The 27,735-nt window shown below is 42.2% G+C and overlaps 2 protein-coding genes, 1 long non-coding RNA gene and 1 other non-coding gene across 4 annotated transcripts in view; 2 read left to right on the forward strand and 2 right to left on the reverse strand.

Annotated features, from left to right (window-relative positions):
- Positions 1-6,462: 6,462 nt before the first annotated feature.
- Positions 6,463-6,967, forward strand: LOC139572721 (uncharacterized). The gene is made up of 2 exons (XR_011674464.1): positions 6,463-6,586; positions 6,672-6,967. It is a non-coding gene; the product is annotated as an uncharacterized lncRNA (long non-coding RNA).
- On the reverse strand, positions 6,571-8,471 carry LOC139572720 (SPRY domain-containing SOCS box protein 2). Its single transcript, XM_071395433.1, has 2 exons — positions 7,413-8,471; positions 6,571-7,157 (listed from the first exon to the last, which is right to left on the reverse strand). The coding sequence occupies exons 1-2, from the start codon at positions 8,116-8,118 to the stop codon at positions 7,027-7,029; spliced, it is 837 nt and encodes a 278-aa protein (XP_071251534.1). The 5' UTR covers positions 8,119-8,471; the 3' UTR covers positions 6,571-7,026.
- Positions 8,472-14,070: 5,599 nt separating this feature from the next.
- Positions 14,071-14,143, reverse strand: trnat-ugu (transfer RNA threonine (anticodon UGU)). Its single transcript has one exon. It is a non-coding gene; the product is annotated as a tRNA-Thr (tRNA).
- Positions 14,144-15,526: 1,383 nt separating this feature from the next.
- The window catches only part of LOC139572723 (protein FAM171A1-like), an 82,814-nt gene continuing 70,605 nt past the window's right edge, over positions 15,527-27,735 (forward strand). Inside the window, exon 1 of the mRNA XM_071395434.1 lies at positions 15,527-15,847. Within this exon, the coding sequence (XP_071251535.1) occupies positions 15,736-15,847 (112 nt within the window). The 5' untranslated portion in view covers positions 15,527-15,735. The remainder of the gene's footprint in view (positions 15,848-27,735) is intronic.

The raw sequence follows: 27,735 nt of genomic DNA on the forward strand, positions 1-27,735 counted from the left end.
ATGCCTACCTGTCAGAATGATATCATGATTATTTGCATCAATCCAGTGGCCATTTATTTTGCAAACTCCATCTCATGCGCTACAGAAACACTGCTAACCAAACAACACTGATAGGTGCCTGCACAGTTGAATTAAAGGGTAACTACACTCAAATAAAAATGTATTTGATTTTTCCCAGACCTCAAAAGTGGTCTCCAGATGTGGTTTATTAAGCATTGTTATGAACTTAAAACATACGTTTCTCTGTTTAAAAAAAGGTGACTTTGAGAACGAAAGCCTGAAAGAATTGGGGAAAATCTGAAACCTGTGAATTTATGATTCAGTTGATCTGTTTCAATAATAGGTACTACTATTAGCCTACTGCACAGTACAGCTTGGGTTGGCCTGACAGGGAAAGAATATGTGATTGATCATTCTAGGTCATTCAGAGTGAATGTCACTGTTTCTCCTAGAATTTTTCACACAGGGCATCTTTCCTTCGCTGGGCGGGCCATTTGAAACATTTTTGGCAAAATTATAGTATTCCCACTTCTCCATGCACCACTGGGGAGTGGGATGTCTCGCTTCCTATTCCATCTCTGCTAAAGCATGGGTTCAGAACTGAATGAAAGGAGTGAGTGTACATGTGTGATGACAACCATCCTGTGTGTGTGTGTGTGTGTGTGTGCGTGCGTGCGTGCATGTGTGTGTGTGTGTGTGTGTGTGTGTGAGAGAACATGTGGTAGAGAAGACTTTAACAATGAGCCCCAGGACAGGAGTTATGGCAGCATGTAACATTGCATTTTAAAACAAACAGCAATAGATTTAACATACTTTTTTTTTTAAATCGATTGCTAACATTCATTGGTCAAAACTGAAGTCACATTGTCAAAACTCTTCACACAGTCAGAGAAACAGAAGTGTATGTAGACCAAATTGTAAATCATTTTTCATTGCTTTCACACAAAATGCATTCAATGACCACATTATCTGAAATCCATGAACTCTTTTCTCATTCATACTCCACCTTCTGCAAAACTACAGTGGCAAGAAAAAATATGTGAACCCTTTGGAATTACCTGGATTTCTGCATAAATTGGTCATCAAATTTGATCTGATCTTCATCACAACAATAAGCAAACATAGTGTGCTTAAACTAACATACAAATTATTGTATTTTTCTTGTCTATACTGAATACATCATTTAAACATTCAACGTGTAGGTTGGAAAAAGTATGTGAACCCCTAGGCTAATGACTTCTCCAAAAGCTAATTGTAGTCAGGAGTCAGCTAACCTGGAGTCCAATCAATGAGACAAGATTGTAGATGTTGGTTAGAGCTGCCTTGCCCTATAAAAAACACTCACAATATTTGAGTTTGCTATTCACAAGAAGCATTGCCTGATGTGAACCATGCCTCGAACAAAAGCGATCTCAGAAGACCTAAGATTAAGAATTGTTGACTTGCATAAAGCTGGAATGGGTTACAAAATAATCTCTAAAAGCCTTGATGTTCATCAGTCCACAGTAAGACACAGGGGTAGCCAGGTGGAAAGCATGGCCAGCCGTAGAAAAATGCTTATTGAAATTCTCAATTATTGTTGATTCTCAATTTATCGGTGGTGACAGTGTTTCCTAGCCTCAGTGCAGTGGTCAGCTGGGAGGAGGTGCTCTTATTCTCCATGGACTTTACAGTGTCCCAGAACTTTTTGGAGTTTGTGCTACAGGATGCAAATTTCTGTTTGAAAAATAGCTTTTGCTTTCCTAACTGCCTGTGTATATTGGTTCCTAACTTCCCTGAAAAGTTGCATATCGCAGGGGCTATTCGATGCTAATGCAGTATGCCACAGGATGTTTTTGTGCTGGTCAAGGGCAGTCAGGTCTGGAGTGAACCAAGGACTATATCTGTTCCTGGTTCTACATTTTTTGAATGGGGCATGCTTATTTAAGATGGTGAGGAACGCACTTTTAAAGAATAACCAGGCATCCTCTACTGACGGAATGAGGTCAATATCCTTCCAGGATACCCGGGCCAGGTCGATTAGAAAGGCCTGCTAGCTGAAGTGTTTTAGGGAGCGTTTGACAGTGATGAGGGTTGGTCGTTTGACTGCAGACCCATTACGGACGCAGGCAATGAGGCAGTGATCGCTGAAATCCTGGTTGAAGACAGCAGAGGTGTATTTAGAGGGCAGGTTGGTCAGGATGATATCTATGAGGGTGCCCATGGTTACAGATTTGGGGTTGTACCTGATAGGTTCATTGATCATTTGTGTGAGATTGAGGGCATCTAGCTTGGATTGTAGGACGGACGGGGTGTTAAGCATGTCTCAGTTTAGGTCACCTAACATTAGTAGCTCTGAAGATAGATGGGGGGCAATCAATTCACATATGGTGTCCAGGGAACAGCTGGGGGCTGAAGGTGGTCTATAGCAAGCGGCAATGGTGAGAGACTTGTTTCTGGAAAGGTGGATTTTTAGAAGTAGAAGCTCGAATTGTTTGGGCACAGACCTGGATAGTATACCAAAACTCTGCAGGCTTTCTCTGCAGTAGATTGCAACTCTGCCCCCTTTTGGCAGTTCTATCTTGTTGGAAAATGTTATAGTTAGGGATGGACATTTCTGGATTTTTGGTGGCCTTCCTAAGCCAGGATAAAGACATGGCTAGGACATCCGGGTTGGCAGAGTGTGCTAAAGCAGTGAATAAAACAAACTCAGGGAGGAGGCTTCTAATGTTAACATGCATGAAACCAAGGCTTTTACGGTTACAGAAGTCAACAAATGAGAGCGCCTGGTGAATGGGAGTGGAGCTAGGCACTGCAGGGCCTGGATTAACCTCTACATCACCAGAGGAACAGAGGAGGAGTAGGATAGGGGTACAGCTAAAGGCTATAAGAACTGGCCATCTAATGCGTTCGGAACAGAGAGTTAAAGGAGCAGGTTTCTGGGCGCGGAATAATAGATTCAAGGCATAATGTACAGACAAGGGTATGGTAGGATGTGAATATAGTGGAGGTAAACCTAGGCATTGACTGACGATGAGAGAGGATTTGTCTCTAGAGACACCATTTAAACCAGGTGAGGTCACTGCATGTGTGGGAGATGGAACAAAAGGGTTAGCTAAGGCATATTGAGCAGGGCTGGAGGCTCTACAGTGAAATAAGACAGCAATGGACAAGGCATATTGACATTAGGGAGAGGCATGCGTAGCCGAGTGATCATAGGGACCAGTGAGTAGCGAGCTGGAGACACGGCGATTCAGACAGCTAGCGGGCCGGGAATAGCAGGCTAGCAAAAGGGCCTTAGGGGGACATCGCGACGGAAGAGTCTGTTGTAGCCCGCTCGGACGGTTACGTCGGCAGACCAGTCATGATGGATCGGCAGGGCTCCGTGTAGGCAGTAAAAGGGTCCAGGCCAATTGGCAAAATAGATATTGTAGCCCAAGAAATTGGCTGATGGACCTCTTCAGCTAACAGTCTGATATGCTCTAGACAGCTAGTGGGCCGCGGCTAGCAGGCTAGCAGATGGGTCTTCAGGGGATGTCGCGACGGAGGAGCCTGTTGAAACCCCCCTCGGGCGGATTACGTCGGTAGACCAGTCGTGATGGATCGGCGGGGCTCTGTGTCGGCAGTAAAAGGGGTCCAGGCCAATTGGCAAAATAGGCATTGTAGCCCAAGGAGTGGCTGATGGACCTCTTCAGCTAGCCGGAAGATGGGCCTAGCACGAAGCTAGTTCCAGGCTAACTGGTGCCTGCTTCGGGACAGAGACGTTAGCCAGGAGTAGCCACTCGGATAGCAGCTAGCTAGCTGCGATGATCCAGGTGAAAATGTTCAGAGCTTGCGGTAGGAATCCGGAGATGTGGAGAAAAAGCAGTCTGGTATGCTCTGGTTTGAATCGCGCTATGCAGACTGGCGGGAGTTGACCGGGCTAAGGTTAGCTGATGACCGCTAGCAGTGGCTTACTGACTACTAGCTAGTAGCTAGTTAGCTGGCTAGCTTCTGTTGGGGGTTCTGGTTCTAAAGTACAGAAAAAGGCAGATCCATACCACATTGGGTGAGGCGGGTTGCAGGAGAGTATGTTGAAATGGAGATAAAAAATATACAAAATATATACAAAATATATACAAAGGAAAAAAAAGATATACAGTGGGGAGAACAAGTATTTGATACACTGCCGATTTTGCAGGTTCTCCTACTTACAAAGCATGTAGAGGTCTGTAATTTTTATCATAGGTACACTTCAACTATGAGAGACGGAATCTAAAACAAAAATCCAGAAAATCACATTGTATGATTTTTAAGTAATTAATTTGCATTTTATTGCATGACATAAGTATTTGATACATCAGAAAAGCAGAACTTAATATTTGGTAGAGAAACCTTTGTTTGCAATTACAGAGATCATACGTTTCCTGTAGTTCTTGACTAGGTTTGCACACACTGCAGCAGGGATTTTGGCCCACTCCTCCCTACAGATCATCTCCAGATCCTTCAGGTTTCGGGGCTGTCGCTGGGCAATACGGACTTTCAGCTCCCTCCAAAGATTTTCTATTGGGTTCAGGTCTGGAGACTGGCTAGGCCACTCCAGGACCTTGAGATGCTTCTTACGGAGCCACTCCTTAGTTGCCCTGGCTGTGTGTTTTGGGTCGTTGTCATGCTGGAAGACCCAGCCATGACCCATCTTCAATGCTCTTACTGAGGGAAGGAGGTTGTTGGCCAAGATCTCGCGATACATGACCCCATCCATCCTCTCCTCAATACAGTGCAGTCGTCCTGTCCCCTTTGCAGAAAAGCATCCCCAAAGAATGATGTTTCCACCTCCATGCTTCACGGTTGGGATGGTGTTCTTGGGGTTGTACTCATCCTTCTTCTTCCTCCAAACACGGTGAGTGGGGTTTAGACCAAAAAGCTCTATTTTTGTCTCATCAGACCACATGACCTTCTCCCATTCCTCCTCTGGATCATCCAGATGGTCATTGGCAAACTTCAGACGGGCCTGGACATGCGCTGGCTTGAGCAGGGGGACCTTGCGTGCGCTGCAGGATTTTAATCCATGACGGCGTAGTGTGTTACTAATGGTTTTCTTTGAGACTGTGGTCCCAGCTCTCTTCAGGTCATTGACCAGGTCCTGCCGTGTAGTTCTGGGCTGATCCCTCACCTTCCTCATGATCATTGATGCCCCACGAGGTGAGATCTTGCATGGAGCCCCAGACCGAGGGTGATTGACCGTCATCTTGAACTTCTTCCATTTTCTAATAATTGCGCCAACAGTTGTTGCCTTCTCACCAAGCTGCTTGCCTATTGTCCTGTAGCCCATCCCAGCCTTGTGCAGGTCTACAATTCTATCCCTGATGTCCTTACACAGCTCTCTGGTCATGGCCATTGTGGAGAGGTTGGAGTCTGTTTGATTGAGTGTGTGGACAGGTGTCTTTTATACTGGTAACGAGTTCAAACAGGTGCAGTTAATACAGGTAATGAGTGGAGAACAGGAGGGCTTCTTAAAGAAAAACTAACAGGTCTGTGAGAGCCGGAATTCTTACTGGTTGGTAGGTGATCAAATACTTACGTCATGCAATAAAATGCAAATGAATTACTTAAAAATCATACAATGTAATTTTCTGGATTTTTGTTTTAGATTCCGTCTCTCACAGTTGAAGTGTACCTATGATAAAAATTACAGACCTCTACATGCTTTGTAAGTAGGAAAACCTGCAAAATCGGCAGTGTATCAAATACTTGTTCTCCCCACTGTATACACGGGACACGACAAGACAAAGACGTCTAAACTGCTACGCCATCTTGGATATGATTGAGATGCTGTGGCATGACCTCAAGAGAGCAGTTTACACCAGACATCCTAAGAATATTGCTAAAGAGGAATGCTCCAAAATTCCTCCTGACCGTTGTGCAGGTCGGATCCGCAACTACAGAAAACGTTTGGTTGAGGTTATTTCTGCCAAAGGAGGGTCAAACAGTTATTAAATCCAAGGGTTCACATACTTTTCCCACCCTACACTGTGAATGTTTACATGGTGTGTTCAATAAATACACGAAAACATATAATTGTGGCAGGGAGAGGGAGAATCCGTGGAGGATGAGATAAGGGCCACAATTATTGACCATGTTGTAAACCATGGTCTCTCTTTGAGAGAGGCCGGTTTAAGGGTGCAACCAAATCTGCAGCGTTCAACAGTTGCATCAATAGTACGGATTTTCAGGCAAAACAACAGGTGAGATGTGCATCCTTCAATGATAATTTAACTACATATTACAGTACAATACAGTATGTTCACATTTTTACATTTTGAAATATATTGATTGTTTTGTGTTTTTCAGTAGGATCCAAAGGTTGCCTCCCACAGGCGGGAGAGGTAGAATATTATCAGATGCGCAGGAAATTGCCATGGTAATTGGCAACACTGCAATAAAACTGCGGGAAATTCGGGACAGGGTGCTGGCAGACAATATCACTTTTGGGAATGTGAATACGGTCAGCACAACGACAATTGCCAGAGTCCTAGAGAAACATAAAATAAGGATGAAGCAGTTGTACACTGAACCTTTTGAGAGAAACGGTGAATGTGTGAAAGAACTCTGGTATCAATATGTCCAGGTAAGATGTCTGTTCAATAACAGGGTATATACACAGCTATGCATAATGTAAAGTACTGTAAAACTGTGGATTTACTGTATTTTAGAGAGTAATGGAGATGGAAGACAGGCAAACTGCACATACATTCCTCTTTGTGGATGAAGTTGGAATCAACCTGGCAAAAACACGACGCGGGGGAAGAAATGTGATTGGACAGAGAGCAACCGTGGATGTCCCAGGCCAGAGAGGAGCTAACATCACAATGCGTCCAGCACTGTCCAATGATGGTTTGCTGTTACACAAACCACTCATTGGTCCCTAAAATACAGAGAGGCTCATTTATTTTCTGGATGACCTGCATAATTCAATTAAAAACTGTTCTTTAATTTAGCAGTATATGGACATTGGGTCAGTGAGAACTTTCCTATTTACTCTATAGTTTGTGGGTGTGTGTGTGTGTGTCACATGCTGGGCAGGATGTAGCGTTGAAGAGGAGGAGGCAGAGGTAGTCTGTCTGTCTGAGTCTCTCTCTCTTTCCCCATGGACACATGGATGGACAGACCACAGAGAGCCATCAGTGCAGGAGGCTCACCTGAGAGAAATAAAGGGAAGGAAAGAGAGAGAGAAATTTAATAAACATACATGCAAACATAAGTACTTGGTGTGGGCACATTTGGGTTTAAGGGCATCATGAATAGTTCTGAACTGTTTTAGTTGTGTTATTTGCACTGTGTTCAGTTTGATAGCTGTAATACTGTGCTAAATGTTGCCTGTCTGTGTTGAAGCCTAGCAACATGCCAAGGGATAATAAAGTTAAATTGTATTATAATAATGAAGTTATACTCACAGGTAGCTCCGTTGAGGTAGCGTAGTCGTATGAAGGCTCCACCCCTTACGCTGCTGATGGCCGGGAAAAGCTCCACCCCTTGGGGGAGGTCCTTAAAGGCCATGCCCAGGAAGCAGTCATCTACTACATATCCCAGAGTTCCTGTGTCCGCGTCCAGAACCAGCAGCACGCGCTCTGGGACAGGGTGAGGGGGGGACACAGATTGCTCTTCCGCCTGCACCCCTCTCTCCCCGGGGTATCTCCCCAGGGCTTGCCCTGCATGCCATAGCTGATTATTTGTGAGTTCCCATCCCCAGGACTGTGAGTCTCCGCCCATCAGTGCAGTGTAACCAGAGGTTTGTAGCGGGCAGTGCTCCGTGGATACACCAATCACAGCGTGACTTCCTCTGTGGGTGGGGCACCAGAGCACCTCCCAGACGTGCATTCCTCCCCTTTCCCCCTTCTCCCCCCGAGCCCCGTCGCTGATCTGCTGGGTGGGTGCGCGTGTCACTTCCTCCCCGCACTGGGACAGCAGGAAGTGAGGTGAACAGTGTGTGGGGCTCCAGCGGCACCGGGGGTCTCCAGGGTCAACGGGAGAGGAGTTTAGGAGGAGTGAAAGGCGGGAGGAGGTAGGGATGGACAGCGGGAGGAAGGAGGAAGAGGAGGGAGCATCCTTCTTCATCTTGGCTGGGATACCACCCAGCCAGCCAGACAGTGACAGACCCATTTTAGCCTACACACACACACACACACACACACACACACACAATATTCACTACTCAGACACTGGCTGAGCTAGGGTTTTTCAAAGCTGTGGAGAAAACAGAAATCATGTTAGACTGAGTTATTCTCAATCGAGCAATCCACATTTCAAGTTATCATGACGTTCCTATGATAAGAACATAAAGGACTAATTTATAACCTGAACTAGTACTGAGGTAGCCTATAAATACTTTTCTGTCTTGACATGAGTCATGACAGCAAGATTTTGAATCAAGACTGGCCAAAGTCCTAAAGTATTATTCATACAATTTAAAGGTACTAGACTACATGTAACAATTCAACAATGAACCATCTCTTTTTGTCAAATTTACTGGGGCCAGCAAATCTCTTGTTAAATTGACTGGTCCTTTGTTGCATTGACAATAAGAGATTTGCTGGCCCCAATCAATTTGACAACAAGAAAAGGTCTGTCTTTTGTTGACCAATATGAAGGCTGCACCATTTAAATGCAATTTTGTGTGGTCCCAATTACTTTTTTGGGGGGTGAAATATTGTGAAACACTATCATTCCAGTATTACTGTAGATATATTTTGTGAAATTGCAATGCAAAGAAATACATATAGCTCCTTTAATAAAAAAAAAAATCAGTCATACAAAATTGACATCACTATAATCTCTCCCAGAATGTTTTACATTAGATCAGGTTAATCAGATGGTGATTGTTTGGAGGAATTGTCATTGGATAAATAAACGTAGGCTAACTTGTCTAGGTAAATAGATAGTAGCTTACCACACGTTCTCTCTCTCTTGCCCTTCGTAGTAATGGACATGGTCAGTCATGACCATGTTTTTATAAACTCCTCTTACGCCCCCCCCCTCCCTCCCACCGCCGGACGCTTGCGGGACGGTAACGTAACCATGCCATCCAGTGCGTCTGACGACCTCCGCGGAGAGAACAGCACGTTCCGAAATCTCGGATCCACGTCACACAGATTGCTGGTGCAAGGGCACGAGATTCTGTGACCTAAGTAGTGAAGTGATGATGGATATGCGAGAGATTTTGAGGCAAACAAACAACGGATAGTATGTCATCATAGGGGGTAAACATAATCTGCATTCTACTATTTTGTCTGCTACAGTTTAATGCAAGTTTAATGCATGCATCATGCATGATTGCGTATTAAAACGTCAACAGCCTTTCTCACATCGACTGTATATTAGCCAATAGGCCTATTCCTTCCCTACTGGCTGTCTCCCTTTTTCTTCATGAGCATGGCCTTTTTTCTATTATAGTATATTGGATGACTGTCATTCATATTCCATTCACCCAGTTCAATGTAACATTGATAGGTTTAGGCTCCTACATGATACTCTAATTTTCCCTATACCCATCATGAGGTTGTTCCAACCTAGCCTATGAATGAAAGTTTACAACGCAGGTGCACACAGGTCGACATGGACAGACAGTCACATTTAATACCGCCTTGCACACTCTTGCCTACATCTAGCGGATCTAGGGTGTAATAATTAGTCCAACAGTTGCAAACAAGGGTTTCTATTGGACAAATTCAGGAATGTTTCGCCCTGTTTCGTTCTGTTTGCTTCTGTTTAAGATTTTTTTTTTTACAGAGTCGGTGGAATGAATACACCCATGTCACCCATAAACACAGTTCACTTTCATAGCAGCCACGTTGTATTCCTTCTCGCATCTATGCACTCTCCCCTTCATTTGTGGACTTCTTTGCACAACACATCAGCTGTATGTGACCAGGTGAAAAAACCTTTCCAAGCCAAACCATATCATAACCGCTACACACAACTTATATAGTTGTCACCATATTAGCTAAAGTAACATCATAGTCAACATAACCCAATATAACTAACGCATTAGTATCCCGCTACAATCATGCAGCAACATTACAGTGTATAGTCAGTAAGCAGTTTAGCAGTTAAACCGGCAGGCCCCGGTGGCAAAACATTTGTAAAACCAAAAGCTTACCTTGACTTGGAAGAGTTCCAGTGTTGTGTTGGATATTTATAGCCAGCTAGCTAACATAGCATCGCTCTATTTGAGCAGGGTGTTTGAGTAGGCTAAACTAGCTAGCTGCATTTGCTAGCTAAGTTTGTGAAACTGAAAGTGGGAAAAAATTATGAAATCTCTCTTTCTATCTCTTTCTCTCTCTCTATTTCTTCTTTATTTGTTCAAAACTGATCAACTATTGTCTTTCTCTTTGAGAAAACTACTCACCACATTTTATGCACTGCAGTGCTAGCTAGCTGTACATTTTTGTCAAATTTAGAGAGACAAAAGACGCTACTGCTACTCTCTGTTCATCATATATGCATAGTCACTTTAACCATATCTACATGTACATACTACCTCAATCAGCCTGACTAACCGGTGTCAGTATGTAGCCTCGCTACTTTTATAGCCTCGCTACTGTATATAGCCTGTCTTTTTTACTGTTGTTTTTATTTCTTTACTTACCTATTGTTCACCTAATACCTTTTTTGCACTATTGGTTAGAGCCTATAAGTAAGCATTTCACTGTAAGGTCTACACCTGTTGTATTCGGCGCACGTGACAAATAAACTTTGATTTGATTTGATTTGAAAAGGACCAATCACACAGACAACCAGTAGAGTAAGTTCAAATGTGATTTTATTGAACATTCTGGCTTGTAGAGGTCCTGAGAGGCAATTTTCATTTTTTTTCAGTGCTTTGTTTCAGACTGTATAACCAAGGTATCACCGTCGGATGAGTTAGGCAAGCTACGGCAGTGCTGCCAGTTGTGATAGGGAACTGCATTTCACACTGAGTCAGTGGTGATTTTAGCATGTAAATCTTGGTGGGGCAAACAAAAAACAAAAATGTGGGATGCATGCCAGCAAAGCCACTACACAACACAACACTAAACAGTACATTAATTGCACTATAACAGTGACAAACGGTGCCCACAAAACTGTTAGGGCCTACATAAAGCTCTCCCAACAGAAGAGTCCCAACAGCAGTCCCAACACCTTACAACTGCTACACCTTGCTATCAGCGGAGCCTTGTCTGTCAGCGAAACAGTTCATTCAGCCTCATTTACTGCCCCCTGAGTTCTGTACCCAGAGGATGAGGTGGATCTGGGAAGGAGCTAAGGAGCTATCCCTCATCTGCTTTGTGAATCATTTCTAACCCTGCCTGTCAGAGTCAGATGGACCAGGAACGACCTGGAGGTGACTGAGGGAGTGACCGTGGGACTATACACTCCCAACAGGTTCTGGGGTGAGAGATACGGGGGAGCAGGTTCTATTAATCTATTAATGTATGGATGTTGTATTCAGGCGATTTGATTTCCATTAATTTATAAATTAATGATATACTGAAGTATTTGAGCATGTGAAATTAAACATGGATGAAATGTGTCCTACTCCTATCCTCCAGAACCTAAATTGAGTGGGTCCGGTGCTAGTCCTGCTGTATTCTCTGGAGTGGGCCTGACTCAGGGGCTGCTGGGGGTGGTTACTGGAACATTCCTCCTCATCAATGGAAGCCAGTGCAACTGAGTCATTGACTGTAATGTATAGTAAACTATTTGCATAGTTTATCTCATCATACTTCTATATGATATCTTCAGCAAGTACAATCTTTACTTTATCACACATTCTTTGTTAGCTCTTCTATAAATTACTATTTTTAAGTCAAGTAAAGATGATGAATTCACTTCCATACTTTATATTTGACAAGCCTTTTCAAAACCTTTTTAATTTGTTATTCAATCACACACATGTAGGTATGTACAGAGCACAACTATTGTTACTTTTTTCCCCTTCTGTATTTTTTTTGTCTCATTGCTTTGATTAAAGGGTTTTTGTTAACAAGGTTGTCAACTAGACTAAACCGAACTACCAGGCCTCTGAACTAACATTTCTTCATTTTACGGTTGGGTGGTAAACATACAAGGAGACGCTGAAGCGGTGATAATAATAAGTTGACATATTGTTTTATTCTTCTCAAGAGCAAAGAGAGGTGAGAAACATTTTCACCAAGGTTGTTAGTATTTTAACAAAACACATTCTCTATCATTTAAAATTTGAAACCTTAAGGGAATTTTATTTGAGTCAGAAAATGATGTTCATATGATAAGTAACAAAACCTTGCAGAGAGCATACCCAACTGACAAACACTTAGAAAAAAATATTAACTATTGCAGCCAAGATTTAAAAACAACTGACGTTAGCACAAGATGGAGGAACAGTTAACGAAAATGACAGTTAATGAAAATGTACTGTCGTGTCTTTGGCTATGCCGGATTAAGTGACATGACATGCTATTCTATAAAATCATTACCTGATTACCTGATTAAGCTAATCAGGTGAATGTAATTAACTAGAAAGTCGGGACACCACGAAATAATGTTTATAGAGCTGTTATCTTCCGAATAAACTCTTAAAGACCTAGTAATCTTTTACATCAGTAGCAGTCAATATTTAATCCTCACCTTATTCAGTCTCATCTGAAAGTTGTACATTCTTGATTATCTTCATGAACCCTGGCTAACAAGTTGAATCAGCAATACAAAATTTGGTTTAATTATTTATTTACTAAATACCTAAATAATCCCACAGAATTACATATACACAGAATGTATCATACATTGATTACAAATTATGTCATAAAGGAAAACGTCCCTAGCGGACGGAACAGATACGACGGCTGGTTACACAAAGAGAGGGGGTTGGGTTTGAGTGAAAGAGCGGGAAGACTGAGGAGCAAAAAAGGTTTTGTGTCTCTATCGGGCCGTAGGCAGCTATGCTATCGTAAATACAGTATCTTATGCATTCTAAATAACCGCCCATTTGAAAAAGGAGAATGCTAAAAATATTTACTCTGAGCTGCGCTTCGGTAGATTGTTCGTAGATGGGAGGCCGGGTGGTCCAGCATGGATCTCTGGTCCTCTGTAGACTGTCTAGTGGTGAACTGGAGCGTGGTAGAATGGATACTCTGTCCATCCTCTCCTAGCCCACGTTTAGCGGGCGGAGGGGGTAGCACTTCTTTAGTGAATAAGAGTTCAAAGTTCATACCAAGTTGCCATACTTTAATGGACAACAATACTTAGGCTTCTACTTCTAGCTTATACATACTATAAACATATTACGGACACAGTATATTTTACATTAGTCATATTCTTTTATTTATTTTTAGTCCCACTCTTCAGCTACCCTCAACCCCTCCCACCAATCTCTGAAAACCATCCCATTTACTTTTTGTTAGCTGCACATGTGTCATAACTCCACCAGTGGTATTTATGATATCCTTCAACAATTATTATACAATTTGTAAAAATAATTATACCAAAATAATGTTTATTTTTATCAATTAGTATATTTGACTTTATCCATAATATTTGTTGTAATTGGCCTATTTCTTCATTCTTTTCTGGTGGATTAAACTGAAATTGCAACCAGTGTTCTATGGCTTGTTTAAAAACAGTGATATTCTGGAGATGATTTCATTTTCAAATAACCGAAAGTGAGAGGTTGCAATATCAATAAAGGGAAAATGTCTATTCTTGTACATGGGTCATTGTAACTAATCTGCTGGAAAACCAGTTTGGATTTAAATACAACTTTTATCTTACAGTTAATATAAGGAAAAGTTCTAGTTAACGTTGTTATTCTTTCAACATGCAACATGCATCAATGACCTCTGCTACTGTCTCTAGTTTCAGCCCTTTTTTAATCATGATGGGCTGCCCAGGACAGAATCGGCAAACGTGGAATCGTATCCTCAGTTTGTTTGGCAATGTCTCTTACAGTAGTAGTACAGCAGATAATTATTTTTGCAGGGAGATATTGTCAGTTTGTTGTCACATTTAGAACTTTCTGCTGTATAGAGCGAGAGAAATGGTAACTCCCACCTTGTGTAAAGTTTCAGATGAATGTCACAGAAGGTAGAGTCAAAATCAAGGCTCCAGTGAGAATCGAACTCACGACCCCTGGTTTACAAGACGAATGCTCTAACCACTGAGCTATGGAGCCATACACTGCTGTGAGAAGAATTGGAACGCTATACAGAACACACCCATTAGAGAGTAAAAAAAGATACACACCTAAGTAACCAAACATGCAGGTTACCCAGTCTGGCTCCTACAGTAAAAGCAGATTCCTTCCTTTGTTATACATTTAAAGACAAACTCTCCCAGGTCTATGTGACCCTCAGGCAGGTCTGGTCTAGTGGTCAACATTCTTCAGAATTCTCCTTTAATAGCCTCCTCTCCTCCTTTCCTTGTCTCCTCTCCTTCATGACCATCTATTTGTTATTTTTAGGGGTAGATCAGCTTTAATATTGCAGATAGATTGTTGGTTCTTTCAATGTAATTGTCCGCATAAATTCCAATTACCCATTTTTTTTTTTAATTACAAACATTTTATTGTATTATTTTCCCTTAACTCTACCACCCCTCCCCTAATTGGAGTATATTAATGGACAACAATACTTAGGCTTCTACTTCTAGCTTATACATACTATAAACATATTACGGACACAGTATATTTTACATTAGTCATACATATATATATTTCTTTAGTCCCACCCTTCAGCTACCCTCAACCCCTCCCACCAATCTCTGAAAACCATCCCGTTTACTTGTTGTTAGCTGCACATGTGTCATAACTCCACCAGTGGTATTTATGATATCCTTCAACAATTATTATATAATTTGTAAAAAGAATAATGCCAAATATTTTTTTTTTTTTATCAATTAGTATATTTGACTTTAGCCATAATATTTGTTGTAATAGGCCTATTTATTCATTATTTTCTGGTGGATTGAACTGAAATTTCAACCAGCGTTCTATGGTTTGTTTAAAAACAGTGATATTTTATTAAAGTAATGTCAATAAATGAGGGCTAAATAGCATTAATTGGCAGTCACTACCATCATGGGACTTGTATTAATTGTTTTATTCTGTGTTGTTACAACATTCAACCCATATAATGCATAGTGCATTTCATGTTTGATAAATCTATCGAAATCGTAATCGAAAAACGTGGTGTATTAATAATCGAACTGAAACCGAACCGACCTCAAAAAGCAGTAATTGCTCAGTGCTAGTGGACAGTATAGTTTTTAGTAGCAAGTAGGAATTACATCTCTGGTTAAATGGCGTTTTTCATCATTATTGTTTCAGATCAAAAATGTTTGGGTGAGTTATTATGGTTAATTAAAAACAAATACAGACTATCATCATAAAGCAGTCAACTCTTCAACATGTGTTAACTTGCGGTGGTCAGACAACCACTTCAGTGAGTCGCCTGAAGATGGCGGTCAAACCCCACACATGATTCTGCTAGGCGCCTGTTGGGGGAGCGTCTGGTGTCGGAATAGTTAACGTGGGGCCGCCCTGGCTTTAGTGACTTTCTTTCTTTAAAAAAAAGAAGAAGAAGAACGACCGAGCAGCAGGAGGAGTGGGATGAAGAACTGAACATACTGAAGGGGAAAATAGAGGGGACGCTAATCCTACAAAATATGGAGTCTTGCCCGATGTACATGTGTGTGTTTTACAATACATTGATGTAGCCAGCCAATATTTTATATTTATTTGAACAATTTTTGTGTGTGACATCCGCAATGATGAGGGTCGGGGTTTTGAGCAGGACCGCAGCGATAGTTCTCTGTCTTTTGGGATGCAATGTGTGGAAAGCGGTAACCAAAACCCTGCAAGATGACAACGCTCTAAAAGGTAGGTAGTTGATACAAATGGTTCGTTTTATTCAAAGTACTTGTGAGATGTTATGCCCAATATGTTCGTCTTGCTAGCTAGCTACTTGTATAGCTAGCGATAACTTGGCGTTGATGGCTTATTATGTGCTAACTTTAGATAGTTATCTAGCAACGTTAGTTAGCTTTTCAATTGGCTAGTTATATAACGTTAACGTTAATTTGGCAGGCTTTTTCAGCCATGAAACTGTATACATCCGTTAACTCTCTGTGGTTGTTCATGTTTCATTTAGCCAAGGTATTATATCATTTGAATGGTTTGAAGTGCTTCTGTGTCTCACAACGTGTCCTCAACTGAAACAAAAACACCGCACCATCTTACCTAGCTAGACCTAGCTGATATTGCATGCTGTTGGCAAGAGGCTAGCTAACGTTAGCTAGTTAGATACTGTAGCTAACGTTAGTTGATGCTAAGTTCTTCTGCAGCCTCTCAATTGTAATGGATAATTTTGGTGCAAGCCTTAGCTAAAACATGTTTTACTTGTCCTTATTCAGATGAGGTGGAAACGTAATTTGAGCATGTTTTTTTGATGCAATGTATCATTGTGTAATGGATTGTTTTCAGACCAGCAGTATTCCACGAGAGAGAGAATGTTCATGCATTTTGTGTATGGATTTGACCACGTATGCAGTAGATTCCTCCAGACATGATTATAAGCTAGATGCTGCAGATGTGAGTGGGAGGAGGAATCTCACACACACCACCATCTCTCATAAATGAGTGAAAGGCAGTATATGACAGGTGGCTTTTGCTTCACTGCCTCTTCCTTCACAGCCTCCTGCTGAGATGGAGCTGAATTGGGGGCAGTGCTGGAAATGGTTTAGGCTGGGCCCAGCGAACCTATTTGTATCATTCTGTGGTTTTATTCATTGTTACAGACATGAGTGAAATGGCAATACACACACACTGTAAAGCGTAGTTAGAATCGCTGCAGATGTATTTCATTCAGCCACTCCAAAGCTTCGCTTTTTTAAAGAGAAGAGTGCTTCCAAGACTAGCCGCATCTGTTTCTCTCATGTACTCACTCACTTATTCTCTCACACACACTACTTTGTTTGGAGAACTGTGCAGCTCTGTGTGTTGCTGCATCAGTTTTCATTCTAATTTTGTTTGTTAATCATATTGCTGTGACTGAGTGTGTGCGCGTAGTTTTGTGAGACCCTAACCAAACAGTAATTTATTAGACTAATTTGTGTGTCCCTGTCTGTCTGTGTAACTAAATATTAAGTGTCCCCAACTATCACGTGATGTCAACACATGACGTAGGTGCGTATTAAGTTCCGTAGCGAAAATGATTGATGCCTTCTGAGCATCTCAACTCAGTATTTTGATTGACCCCCCCACCCCTCTGTTTGTCTCTCTCTGTTTGTCTCTCTCTCTCTCTCTGACCCAGTCTAACCTTCAGACCCTCCCTGGGGCTCTTGTTGATACTGAGGGCTCCTTCTCTTCGCTCCTCTCCTCACGTATAGCTAGCTATATATATGGAGGCAGACAGACGACACATAGCTAGCTATATATATGGAGGCAGACAGACGACACATAGTTAGCAACATGGATGCAGACAGACACATAATTATAGATCCAACTCTAATTTCTGCAACCCATAATACACTACAACTGGGAACAGACTCACTGCAGCCAGGGCTAGAGGACAGGGTGCCAGGAAGACCAAATCATGTTGAAGAGTCTGTTTGTGTGTGTGCCTATGCATATGACACTGCAATGCAGCACTCTGCTTATCCTCGGGGCTTGTGCACAGAGACTACTATAACAGTACTTTATACACACATGCACTAGCACAACACCCGTATTGGTTGAGGGATTGCTGCAACAGTTTTCCACCAGATCTATCATTTTGTAATACATATATGTGTTTCTGTCAGAACGAAATCAATGACCTAATTATTGGATTAAGAGGGACAGAATAAGATATGTGATTTTTTTGAAGAAAGCACTCGGTGAAACACTGAATAAAGTAGTGTCTGTTCTATACCTTCAAATTACATTTTTTAAATTGTATTTTTCTGTCACAAAATAGATATTATAGCTTAGCTATCATCGTAACAGTAGCTATATTATTTGGAAATTCTGTACATATTTCATTGTTTTTTAATTTAATTATTTTTTTTGTTTTTTTAAGGGGTGGATCAGCTTAATATTGCAGAAAGATTGTTGCTTCCATCAATGTAATTGTCTGCATCATTTCCAATCCCCCATATATTTTTTGGGTAAATATATATATATCCATATACATACACATATATACATACACATACCTATATAGATATACATACTTTTTAAAGAATATACCTTTATTTTTCCCGCAAACCCTACCACCCTTCCCCCAATTGGAGTAAACTAATAAACACTTAGGCTTCTACCTTCAGTTTATACATCTTATACACATTTTACAGACACAATCTATTTTACAATAGTTATATTTTGTTTGTTTTTAGTCCATCCTCTATTTCTGATGTACATATTTCATTGTTTTGTATGTATTTTATTTTACAACATGTGTATTTTTCAATAGCTAAATGTGAGCAAATCAAGTATTGATATCATGAATTGGATTCCTGCCTGTAACTTGATGAAAATCAGTGTTGTCAACAAACTAGGTAATGCTAGTTAGCAGAGAAGTTGAAGGCGAGGAGATGCCCTGATGACATCGAGCTGCCTGTCCTTGGAGATGCTGACATGACCACCACCTCCGACCAGCACCTCTGCTGACCATCTAGCAGAGCTTCTAAATCCTCTCATGCCCGCCGCGGCCCATCTGCTGGAGGCTTGAAGAAGCACTCCGACTTGATCCAACTGATCTAGCTACTGTTGTAGCCTAAATTTATTTTTACATTACATTTTGTTGTTTATTTTGCTTAACAAGTGCTTTGAGATTCTCTTTGCAATGAAAAGCACTTAAAAGTTTAATCAATTATTATTATTTATGTGTGTGTAAGATATTACTGTCCTCAGATTTTTTTTTCATAAATTTGAATGTGTATTACAAATGGTTTTGTTGGAAAAAGCTATATATCCATATATCCACTATATATCCATTACAATGTTTGTATCCTGTATATTTAACATGTGAATTCAAAACATGATGAATTAGCCTCATGCTGTAGTGTTTGGTTAGAGTTAGGTCTAGTCCCAAATGGCACCCTATTCCCTATATAGTGCACTACTTTTGACCAGAGCCCAGATCTCATATTATTGTATTGATACATTGTTAAGTGTGTGTGTGTATGTATGTATGTATATATATATATGTGTGTGTTGTCACAAATGTATTATTTGTACAATTCTTTATTAAATGTCCAATGCAGCCGTTTTTATTTCTATCTTACTGTGATTGTTTTCCATTATAATGGTAAACAATTAACAAAAATAGTTTTTTAGCGAAGAGCAATTTCTTAAGCAATAATTGAGCTAGGACTATCTGGGAGTGGTCTGAGTGGGGAAGGAGAAACTGAAAACTAGCTGTTAATAACTTTATTATTGGTCTATCAAGTAATGTACCGCCTGGTGATGTCATCAGGCAGCCCGAAACTCCATTCCACCAAAACAGGCTGATGTTTTTTTTCAAACAGCTCTTACACTAAAATGGCACTATCATATTTTTCACAATTTCACAATATTATTCCAACTTTTATAGTTTGGAAATGTAATACAAAACACAGGAAAAGTTTTTGACTGCAGTGGGTCTGATTTAAAAAAAATATATATATACACTGCTCAAAAAAATAAAGGGAACACTAAAATAACACATCCTAGATCTGAATGAATGAAATATTCTTATTAAATACTTTTTTCTTTACATAGTTGAATGTGCTGACAACAAAATCGCACCAAAATTATCAATGGAAATCAAATGTATCAACCCATGGAGGTCTGGATTTGGAGTCACACTCAAAATTAAAGTGGAAAACCACACTACAGGCTGATCCAACTTTGATGTAATGTCCTTAAAACAAGTCAAAATGAGGCTCAGTAGAGTGTGTGGCCTCCACGTGCCTGTATGACCTCCCTACAACTCCTGGGCGTCCTCCTGATGAGGTGGCGGATGGTCTCCTGAGGGATCTCCTCCCAGACCTGGACTAAAGCATCCGCCAACTCCTGGACAGTCTGTGGTGCAACGTGGCGTTGGTGGATGGAGCGAGACATGATGTCCCAGATGTGCTCAATTGGATTCAGGTCTGGGGAACGGGCGGGCCAGTCCATAGCATCAATGCCTTCCTCTTGCAGGAACTGCTGACACACTCCAGCCACATGAGGTCTAGCATTGTCTTGCATTAGGAGGAACCCAGGGCCAACTGCACCAGCATATGGTCTCACAAGGGGTCTGAGGATCTCATCTCGGTACCTAATGGCAGTCAGGCTACCCCTGGCGAGCACATGGAGGGCTGTGCGGCCCCCCAAAGAAATGCCACCTCACACCATGACTGACCCACCGCCAAACCGGTCATGCTGGAGGATGTTGCAGGCAGCAGAACGTTCTCCACGGCGTCTCCAGACTCTGTCACGTCTGTCACATGTGCTTGTGAACCTGCTTTACATTTACATTACATTTAAGTCATTTAGCAGACGCTCTTATCCAGAGCGACTTACAAATTGGTGCATTCACCTTATGATATCCAGTGGAACAACCACTTTACAATAGTGCATCTAACTCTTTTAAGGGGGGGGGGGGGGGGTAGAAGGATTACTTTATCCTATCCTAGGTATTCCTTAAAGAGGTGGTGTTTCAGGTGTCTCCGGAAGGTGGTGATTGACTCCGCTGACCTGGCGTCGTGAGGGAGTTTGTTCCACCATTGGGGTGCCAGAGCAGCGAACAGTTTTGACTGGGCTGAGCGGGAACTGTACTTCCTCAGAGGTAGGGAGGCGAGCAGGCCAGAGGTGGATGAACGCAGTGCCCTTGTTTGGGTGTAGGGCCTGATCAGAGCCTGAAGGTACGGAGGTGCCGTTCCCCTCACAGCTCCGTAGGCAAGCACCATGGTCTTGTAGCGAATGCGAGCTTCAACTGGAAGCCAGTGGAGAGAGCGGAGGAGCGGGGTGACGTGAGAGAACTTGGGAAGGTTGAACACCAGACGGGCTGCGGCGTTCTGGATGAGTTGTAGGGGTTTAATGGCACAGGCAGGGAGCCCAGCCAACAGCGAGTTGCAGTAATCCAGACGGGAGATGACAAGTGCCTGGGTTAGGACCTGCGCCCCTTCCTGTGTGAGGCAGGGTCGTACTCTGCAAATGTTGTAGAGCATGAACCTACAGGAACGGGTCACCGCCTTGATGTTAGTTGAGAACGACAGGGTGTTGTCCAGGATCACGCCAAGGTTCTTAGCACTCTGGGAGGAGGACACAATGGAGTTGTCAACCGTGATGGCGAGATCATCTTCATCTGTGAAGAGCACAGGGCGCCAGTGGCGAATTTGCCAATCTTGGTGTTCTCTGGCAAATGCCAAACGTCATGCACGGTGTTGGGCTGTAAGCACAACCCCCACCTGTGGACGTCGGGCCCTCATACCACCCTCATGGAGTCTGTTTCTGACTGTTTGAGCAGACACATGCACATTTGTGGCCTGCTGGAGGTCATTTTGCAGGGCTCTGGCAGTGCTCCTCCTTGCACAAAGGCGGATGTAGCGGTCCTGCTGCTGGGTTGTTGCCCTCCTACGGCCTCCTCCACGTCTCCTGATGTACTGGCCTGTCTCCTGGTAGCGCCTCCATGCTCTGGACACTACGCTGACAGACACAGCAAACCTTCTTGCCACAGCTCGCATTGATGTGCCATCCTGGATGAGCTGCACTACCTGAGCCACTTGTGTGGGTTGTAGACTCCGTCTCATGCTACCACTAGAGTGAAAGCACCGCCAGCATTCAAAAGTGATCAAAACATCAGCCAGGAAGCATAGGAACTGAGAATTGGTCTGTGGTCACCACCTGCAGAACCACTCCTTTATTGGGGGTGTCTTGCTAATTGCCTATAATTTCCACCTGTTGTCTATTCCATTTGCACAACAGCATGTGAAATGTATTGTCAATCAGTGTTGCTTCCTAAGTGGACAGTTTGATTTCACAGAAGTGTGATTGACTTGGAGTAACATTGTGTTGTTTAAGTGTTCCCTTTATTTTTTTGAGCAGTGTATATATATTTGTCACAGACTGTGTAAAACCTTGCAGTGCTACTTTTTTCTCAGTGAGTGAGGTGGATATATCTTGTTTTAAAACTAGATGTGATCGTTTCATTTCAGAGAGACACAATTTAGTGATAAGTTTCAAACAAACATGTCTGTCAGAAGTTCTTTAAACCAAAATAAATATAATTTACCAACATTTCTGAAAATGGATAAATAGTGTTTTGGAATGAAACGCTTCAAACATACCTTCAAATCAGTTTCCATTGTTTGTGTCACTGAAAGTGAAGGTTTCATATAAATCCACACAGTACCTGAGTATGTTTTCTGCGAGTTTCTCCACCCTAACCCAGATTGGGGCGCCATGCCACAGAGAGACAGAACAACACCAGCACCCCTTATTCTGAAACAAGACCTCTTCGAAAACAAAGTAGTCTATCATGCTCGATTCCCCACGTCTTTATACACACAAAACCAGGAAGCGATGAAGGAAATGGAGAGTGTACGATAAATAGACCTAATAAGAGCAGAAATGGAGAGAGATGGGGAATCCCCAAAATATTAATGAGATGACTCAAAGGATTTATTTTCGTAGAACACAGAACACTAGTTTCCTAGTGCGCCAAGGAGGAGTTTGAAAGGTTGTAATGGTATCAAAGAAAGCCCCCCTCTCTCCTCTCCTGCAGAGTTGAGGGGATTATACTCTCTCTACTGTAATCTCTGCCTACTCATTTACTGTACTGGAATATTGATCAGGATATTTTAAAGAGAGAATTTGGTAGGTTATGTTAAAGATGTTGTGGTGGATTATTCCTATCCTATTACATTTTTGTGTGTTTGCGTTGAGCGGGGGGAGAAATCATCAGCAGGGGTTGAACCGGTACACACACCAGGAGTTAACAGTATCTAGGACCAGATCTGACAGTTTAATAACCACTGACCATGGATACCATAAGCACAACCAGTTGACCTTTGATAGCAGTAGCCCTCCATCAGAACCGCTAGTAGCCACAGACAGAGGATGCTACTGTCCTCCTGCCATTATTATGGCTCAGTGATGATGTCCAACTCCCTCTACCTCACAGCAGGGTCTGATCAATAACCTCTACACACACTCACACAAACATAATGATACACACTGGCTCTACCTCTCACACCCATAATGTCTGTCTCACACGCGCCCTGCTGCTCTGGCTGCTGTTGCTTGGGCTAGTTGGTGGTAGATCTTAGCATCAGGAAAAACTCCCTTTGATGCCTTTATCCTCCATATGGCACACAGACAGACCGACCGAGAGCCAGTTACTGAGAGAACGACTGGTTTAACAGGGCTGCTGAAACACAACATTTCTCTTCCTACATGCGTGTGTGTGTTTTTGCGATGCACTTTTTTCAGAGGGCTGTAGCCTGTATAAGGATGATGTCACCAGAGATTTATTGGATCAGAATGGCGAGGTGTGTGTGTGTGTGTGTGTGTGTGTGTGTGCGTGCCAGTCTCCCAGGGGAGCTCTTCAGAGTGAGCACAGCTGGTACCCCTAAAGAAGGATGGAACACTGGGACAGGAAGTGATGCACCATTTAAATACCTCCCTCTCCCCGACCTCTGTGTTGGGGGAACGCGCATATTTTCACTACCCTTAAAAGACCCACTACAGTGAAACTTAAAATGTTTGTTGCAACTAGTTTGGTAAGTGATATTTTTGGGCGACCTAGATAGAGAATCTGTAGTAGTCTGTATCTGTCTGACCCTCTGTGTGTCACTGTGTCTGTTACCTGAATAATCATCCAGCCTGGGGAGATGAGGAGTGGGGGGAGAGCATGGTTGGGGGACGGGGTAAGTGTGGGTGTGTCTATGTAAGGGTAAAGGATGTGTATGTACGGTATGGGGGAGGGGCACACCCTTTCAGTCTTAATTAAGGGCCAATGATCAGACACCACTCCCCTTATCACAGAGACAAGTGTCTGCCACAAGAGGACATGTAGATGAGAGGGGGGGGTTTGTGAGAGGGTTTGTGAGTGAGAAGGTTTGTGAGAGGGGATATGTATGTGTGTGAGACAGGGTTTGTGAGAGGGGTGTGTGAGGGTGGGGGTGTGAGACAGGGTTTATGAGAGAGGGGGGTTGTGAGACAGGGTTTATGAGAGAGGGGGGTTGTGAGACAGGGTTTGTGAGAGGAGGAGGGTGTGAGACAGGGTTTGTGAGAGGGGGGGTGTGAGACAGGGTTTGTGAGAGGGGGGGGGGGTGAGACAGGGTTTGTGAGAGGGGGGGGTGTGAGACAGGGTTTGTGAGAGGGGGGGTGTGTGAGACAGGGTTTGTGAGAGGGGGGGTGTGTGTGAGACAGGGTTTGTGAGAGGGGGGTGTGTGTGAGACAGGGTTTCTGACAGGGGGTGTGTGTGAGAGGGTGTGCTTGCGTGGGTGCGTGTGCACGTATACGACACAGGAGTAAGTAGATAGTGTAATAGCAGAGAGATGAGGAAGGTGTGTGTCTTGAGTTGATGAAATTAATTGTTCCTCTTGCTGTAAGTGACTACTAGACTGAGCTGCTAGTTATTTCAGTGATGAAGTATGGCTAAAGTATCCTTGTTAGCCATTAGCACACATTACTGTTGTTTACATAACCTGCCAGACCAGACATTTGTTTAGTGTTGGTACCAAGTCACCGTTAAGCTGTTAGCCAAGCTCCTTTATGAAACAAGCTGAAATGTGTGTGTGTGTGCATACTCTGTTTTTAAAGGTCTAGCTCTCTTTTTCTGGTTGTCCTCTGTCTCTGTCTGTCTCACTCACTCACACTGTTTGACTCATGCACAGTGCCTTTCGCCACAGTGGTAAAGGTTAGCGTTCTGGCCTGGGTAAAGGTGAGTGTTCCCTTGCCAAGGTTAACTCACGCTCACTGAAACTAAAGTGTTCTAAATACTTGGATTTCTCTTGTGAAACTTGGGGTTTCACCATCTGTCTCCCATTCCAGAATACCCCTGTCTGTGTATGTGAGGTGCGTGCAGCTACCACTTTGTGTAGTGGTTAGCGATGATGCTAATGAAAACAGTCTTCTGGTAGATGGAAAGGCTCCCAAAAAACTTCTCAATTACATGTTAACTACTAAGTATTCTATGCTGACCTGGCAGAATGATATCAGGATTATTTCATCAATCCAGTGTGTATTTGTTTTGTAAACTCTACCATCACATGTGGCTACAAAAAACCTTAGGTGCTCACTGGAATTAAAGGTTATCTACACCCAAAAATCCTAATTTCCACCAAAAAATCCCAGACCTCTGATTTATTTGGTTTTTCTATTAAAAAAGTGCAATTTTGAGAGTGAACCGGAAAAAACAGGGGGAAACAGAAACCTGGGGAAAAAAACGGAATTTGGGGGGAAAACATAAACGGAATCAATCACCTAACTACCTACCTCATCCCCATATTGTTTTTATTTACTTTTTGCTCTTTTGCACACCAGTATTTCTACTTGCACATCATCATCTGCACATCTATCCAGCGGTTTAATTAAACTACAAAGGTTTTTTTAAGTGATGTTTTGTACATTGATATTATATTCCAATGGAGTCTTGTACAGAAGAATTTAAGAGCTGAAGTTTTTTATTTATTAATTAATTTAAAAAATTCTATATGTGTAGAGAAGTATTTATACATTTGCTTAGGTCCAACATCTGATCTTTCCAAGCATTTGTTATATGCTAAACAGGATAAAACTTGTAAGAAAAATAAGAAAACATGTCAAATCATACAAATCATACATAAACTTAATTGAATTAAAACATAAGTTAGTTGAAATCAAATAAAATAATTTAAATACAGTAAGACATTGTTAGTTTGACAAAAAAAACCTAAGCCAACATTTGTGGGTTACATCTTTAATGTAACCCACAATTAACAGTGTTAATTTGCTAAATTGTAATTGCTCTGCTACTATGGCCTATTTATTGCCTTACCTCCTTACTCCATTTGCACACACTGTATATAGATTTTCTATTGTGTTATTGACTGTACTTTTGTTTATCCTATGTGTAACTCTGTTGTTTGTTGCACTGCTTTGCTTTATCTTGGCCAGGTTGCAGTTGTAAATAACTGGCCTACCTGGTTAAATAAAGTTGAAATTATAATATATATTTTTTAATTCTACAGATTTTATAGGGCCCTATCAAAGGTCTAGCCTAGATAAGCTTGGCCAGTGTGGGTGTTCCACTTGAGAGAATGGGTTGTTGCTCTGTCCCAGTTTAGCTCTGGCACTGCATGAACTAGGTGTTTGTGTGTGTGTGTGTGTGTGGGGCCAGCTTTACAATGCTCTGCTATCCAACAGAGTTAATGGTTTAATGGAAGTATGTTATTCAGCAGTTTCCAGGAAAGTGTATGACAGTAATAAAGGTGTGCTCAGCGAATTCCTTCCTCAGGCATCAAGAAACAGCAAAAGGGCCCATTGTTTTGACAGAGCCTCGCTATTGGCTGGTAACCAGGAAATATGCTTTTGGCCACTCGCTGTGATTGGCTGCCAATGTCAAATGTGACTGAGTCAGAAAGCTTATCCTGACTCCTGTATGGACTACTGTGTATATATACAGTTGAAGTCGGAAGTTTACATACACCTTAGCCAAATGCATTTAAACTCAGTTTTTTACAATTCCTGACATTTAATCCAGGTAAACATTCCCTGACTTAGGTCAGTTAGGATCACCCCTTTATTTTAAGAATGTGAAATGTCAGAATAATAGTAGAGAATGATTTATTTCAGCTTTTATTTCTTTCATCACATTCCCAGTGGGTCAGAAGTTTACATACACTCAATTAGTATTTGGTAGCATTGCCTTTTAAATTGTTTAACTTGGGTCAAACGTTTCAGGTAGCCTTCCACAAGCTTCCCAGAATAAGTTAGGTGAATTTTGGTCCATTTCTCCTGACAGAGCTGGTGTAACAGAGTCAGGTTTGTAGGCCTCCTTGCTCACACACACTTTTTCAGTTCTGCCCACAAATGTTCTATAGGATTGAGGTCAGGGCTTTGTGATGGCCACTCCAATACCTTGCCTTTGTTGTCCTTAAGCCATTTTGCCAGAACTTTGGATGTATGCTTGGGGTCATTGTCCATTTGGAAGACCCATTTGTGACCAAGCTTTAACTTCCTGACTGATGTCTTGAGATGTTGCTTCAATATACCCACATCATTTTCCTACCTCATGATGCCATCTATTTTGTGAAGTGCACCAGTCCCTCCTGCAGCAAAGCACCCCCACAACATGATGCTGCCACCCCCGTGCTTCACGGTTGGGATGGTGTTCTTCGGCTTGCAAGCCTCCCCCTTTTTCCTCCAAACATAATGATGTTCATTATAGCCAAACAGTTCTATTTTTGTTTCATCAGACCAGAGGACATTTCTCCAAAAAGTATGATCTTTGTCCCCATGTACAGTTGCAAACCATAGCCTGGCTTTTTTATGGCGGTTTTGGAGCAGTGGCTTCTTCCTTGCTGAGCAGCCTTTTAGGTTATGTCGATATAGGACTCGTTTTACTGTGGATATAGATACTTTTGTACCTGTTTCCTCCAGCATCTTCACAAGGTCCTTTTCTGTTGTTCTGGGATTGATTTTCACATTTCGTACCAAAGTACGTTCATCTCTAGGAGACAGAACGCGTCTCCTTCCTGAGCGGTATGACGGCTGCGTGGTCCCATGGTGTTTATACTTGCGTACTATTTTTTGTACAGATGAACGTGGTACTTTCA

The sequence above is a fragment of the Salvelinus alpinus genome, chromosome 4 (genome assembly GCF_045679555.1).
Source record: "Salvelinus alpinus chromosome 4, SLU_Salpinus.1, whole genome shotgun sequence".
Lineage (NCBI taxonomy): Eukaryota > Metazoa > Chordata > Actinopteri > Salmoniformes > Salmonidae > Salvelinus > Salvelinus alpinus.

Coding starts and splice junctions, on each gene's coding strand:
- LOC139572720 (XM_071395433.1), bottom strand. CDS start 8,118: ATGGGTCTGTCACTGTCTGGCTGGCTGGGTGGTATCCCAGCCAAGATG. Junction 7,158..7,412: donor CTACCTCAACGGAGCTACCT/GTGAGTATAACT, acceptor TATTTCTCTCAG/GTGAGCCTCCTGCACTGATG.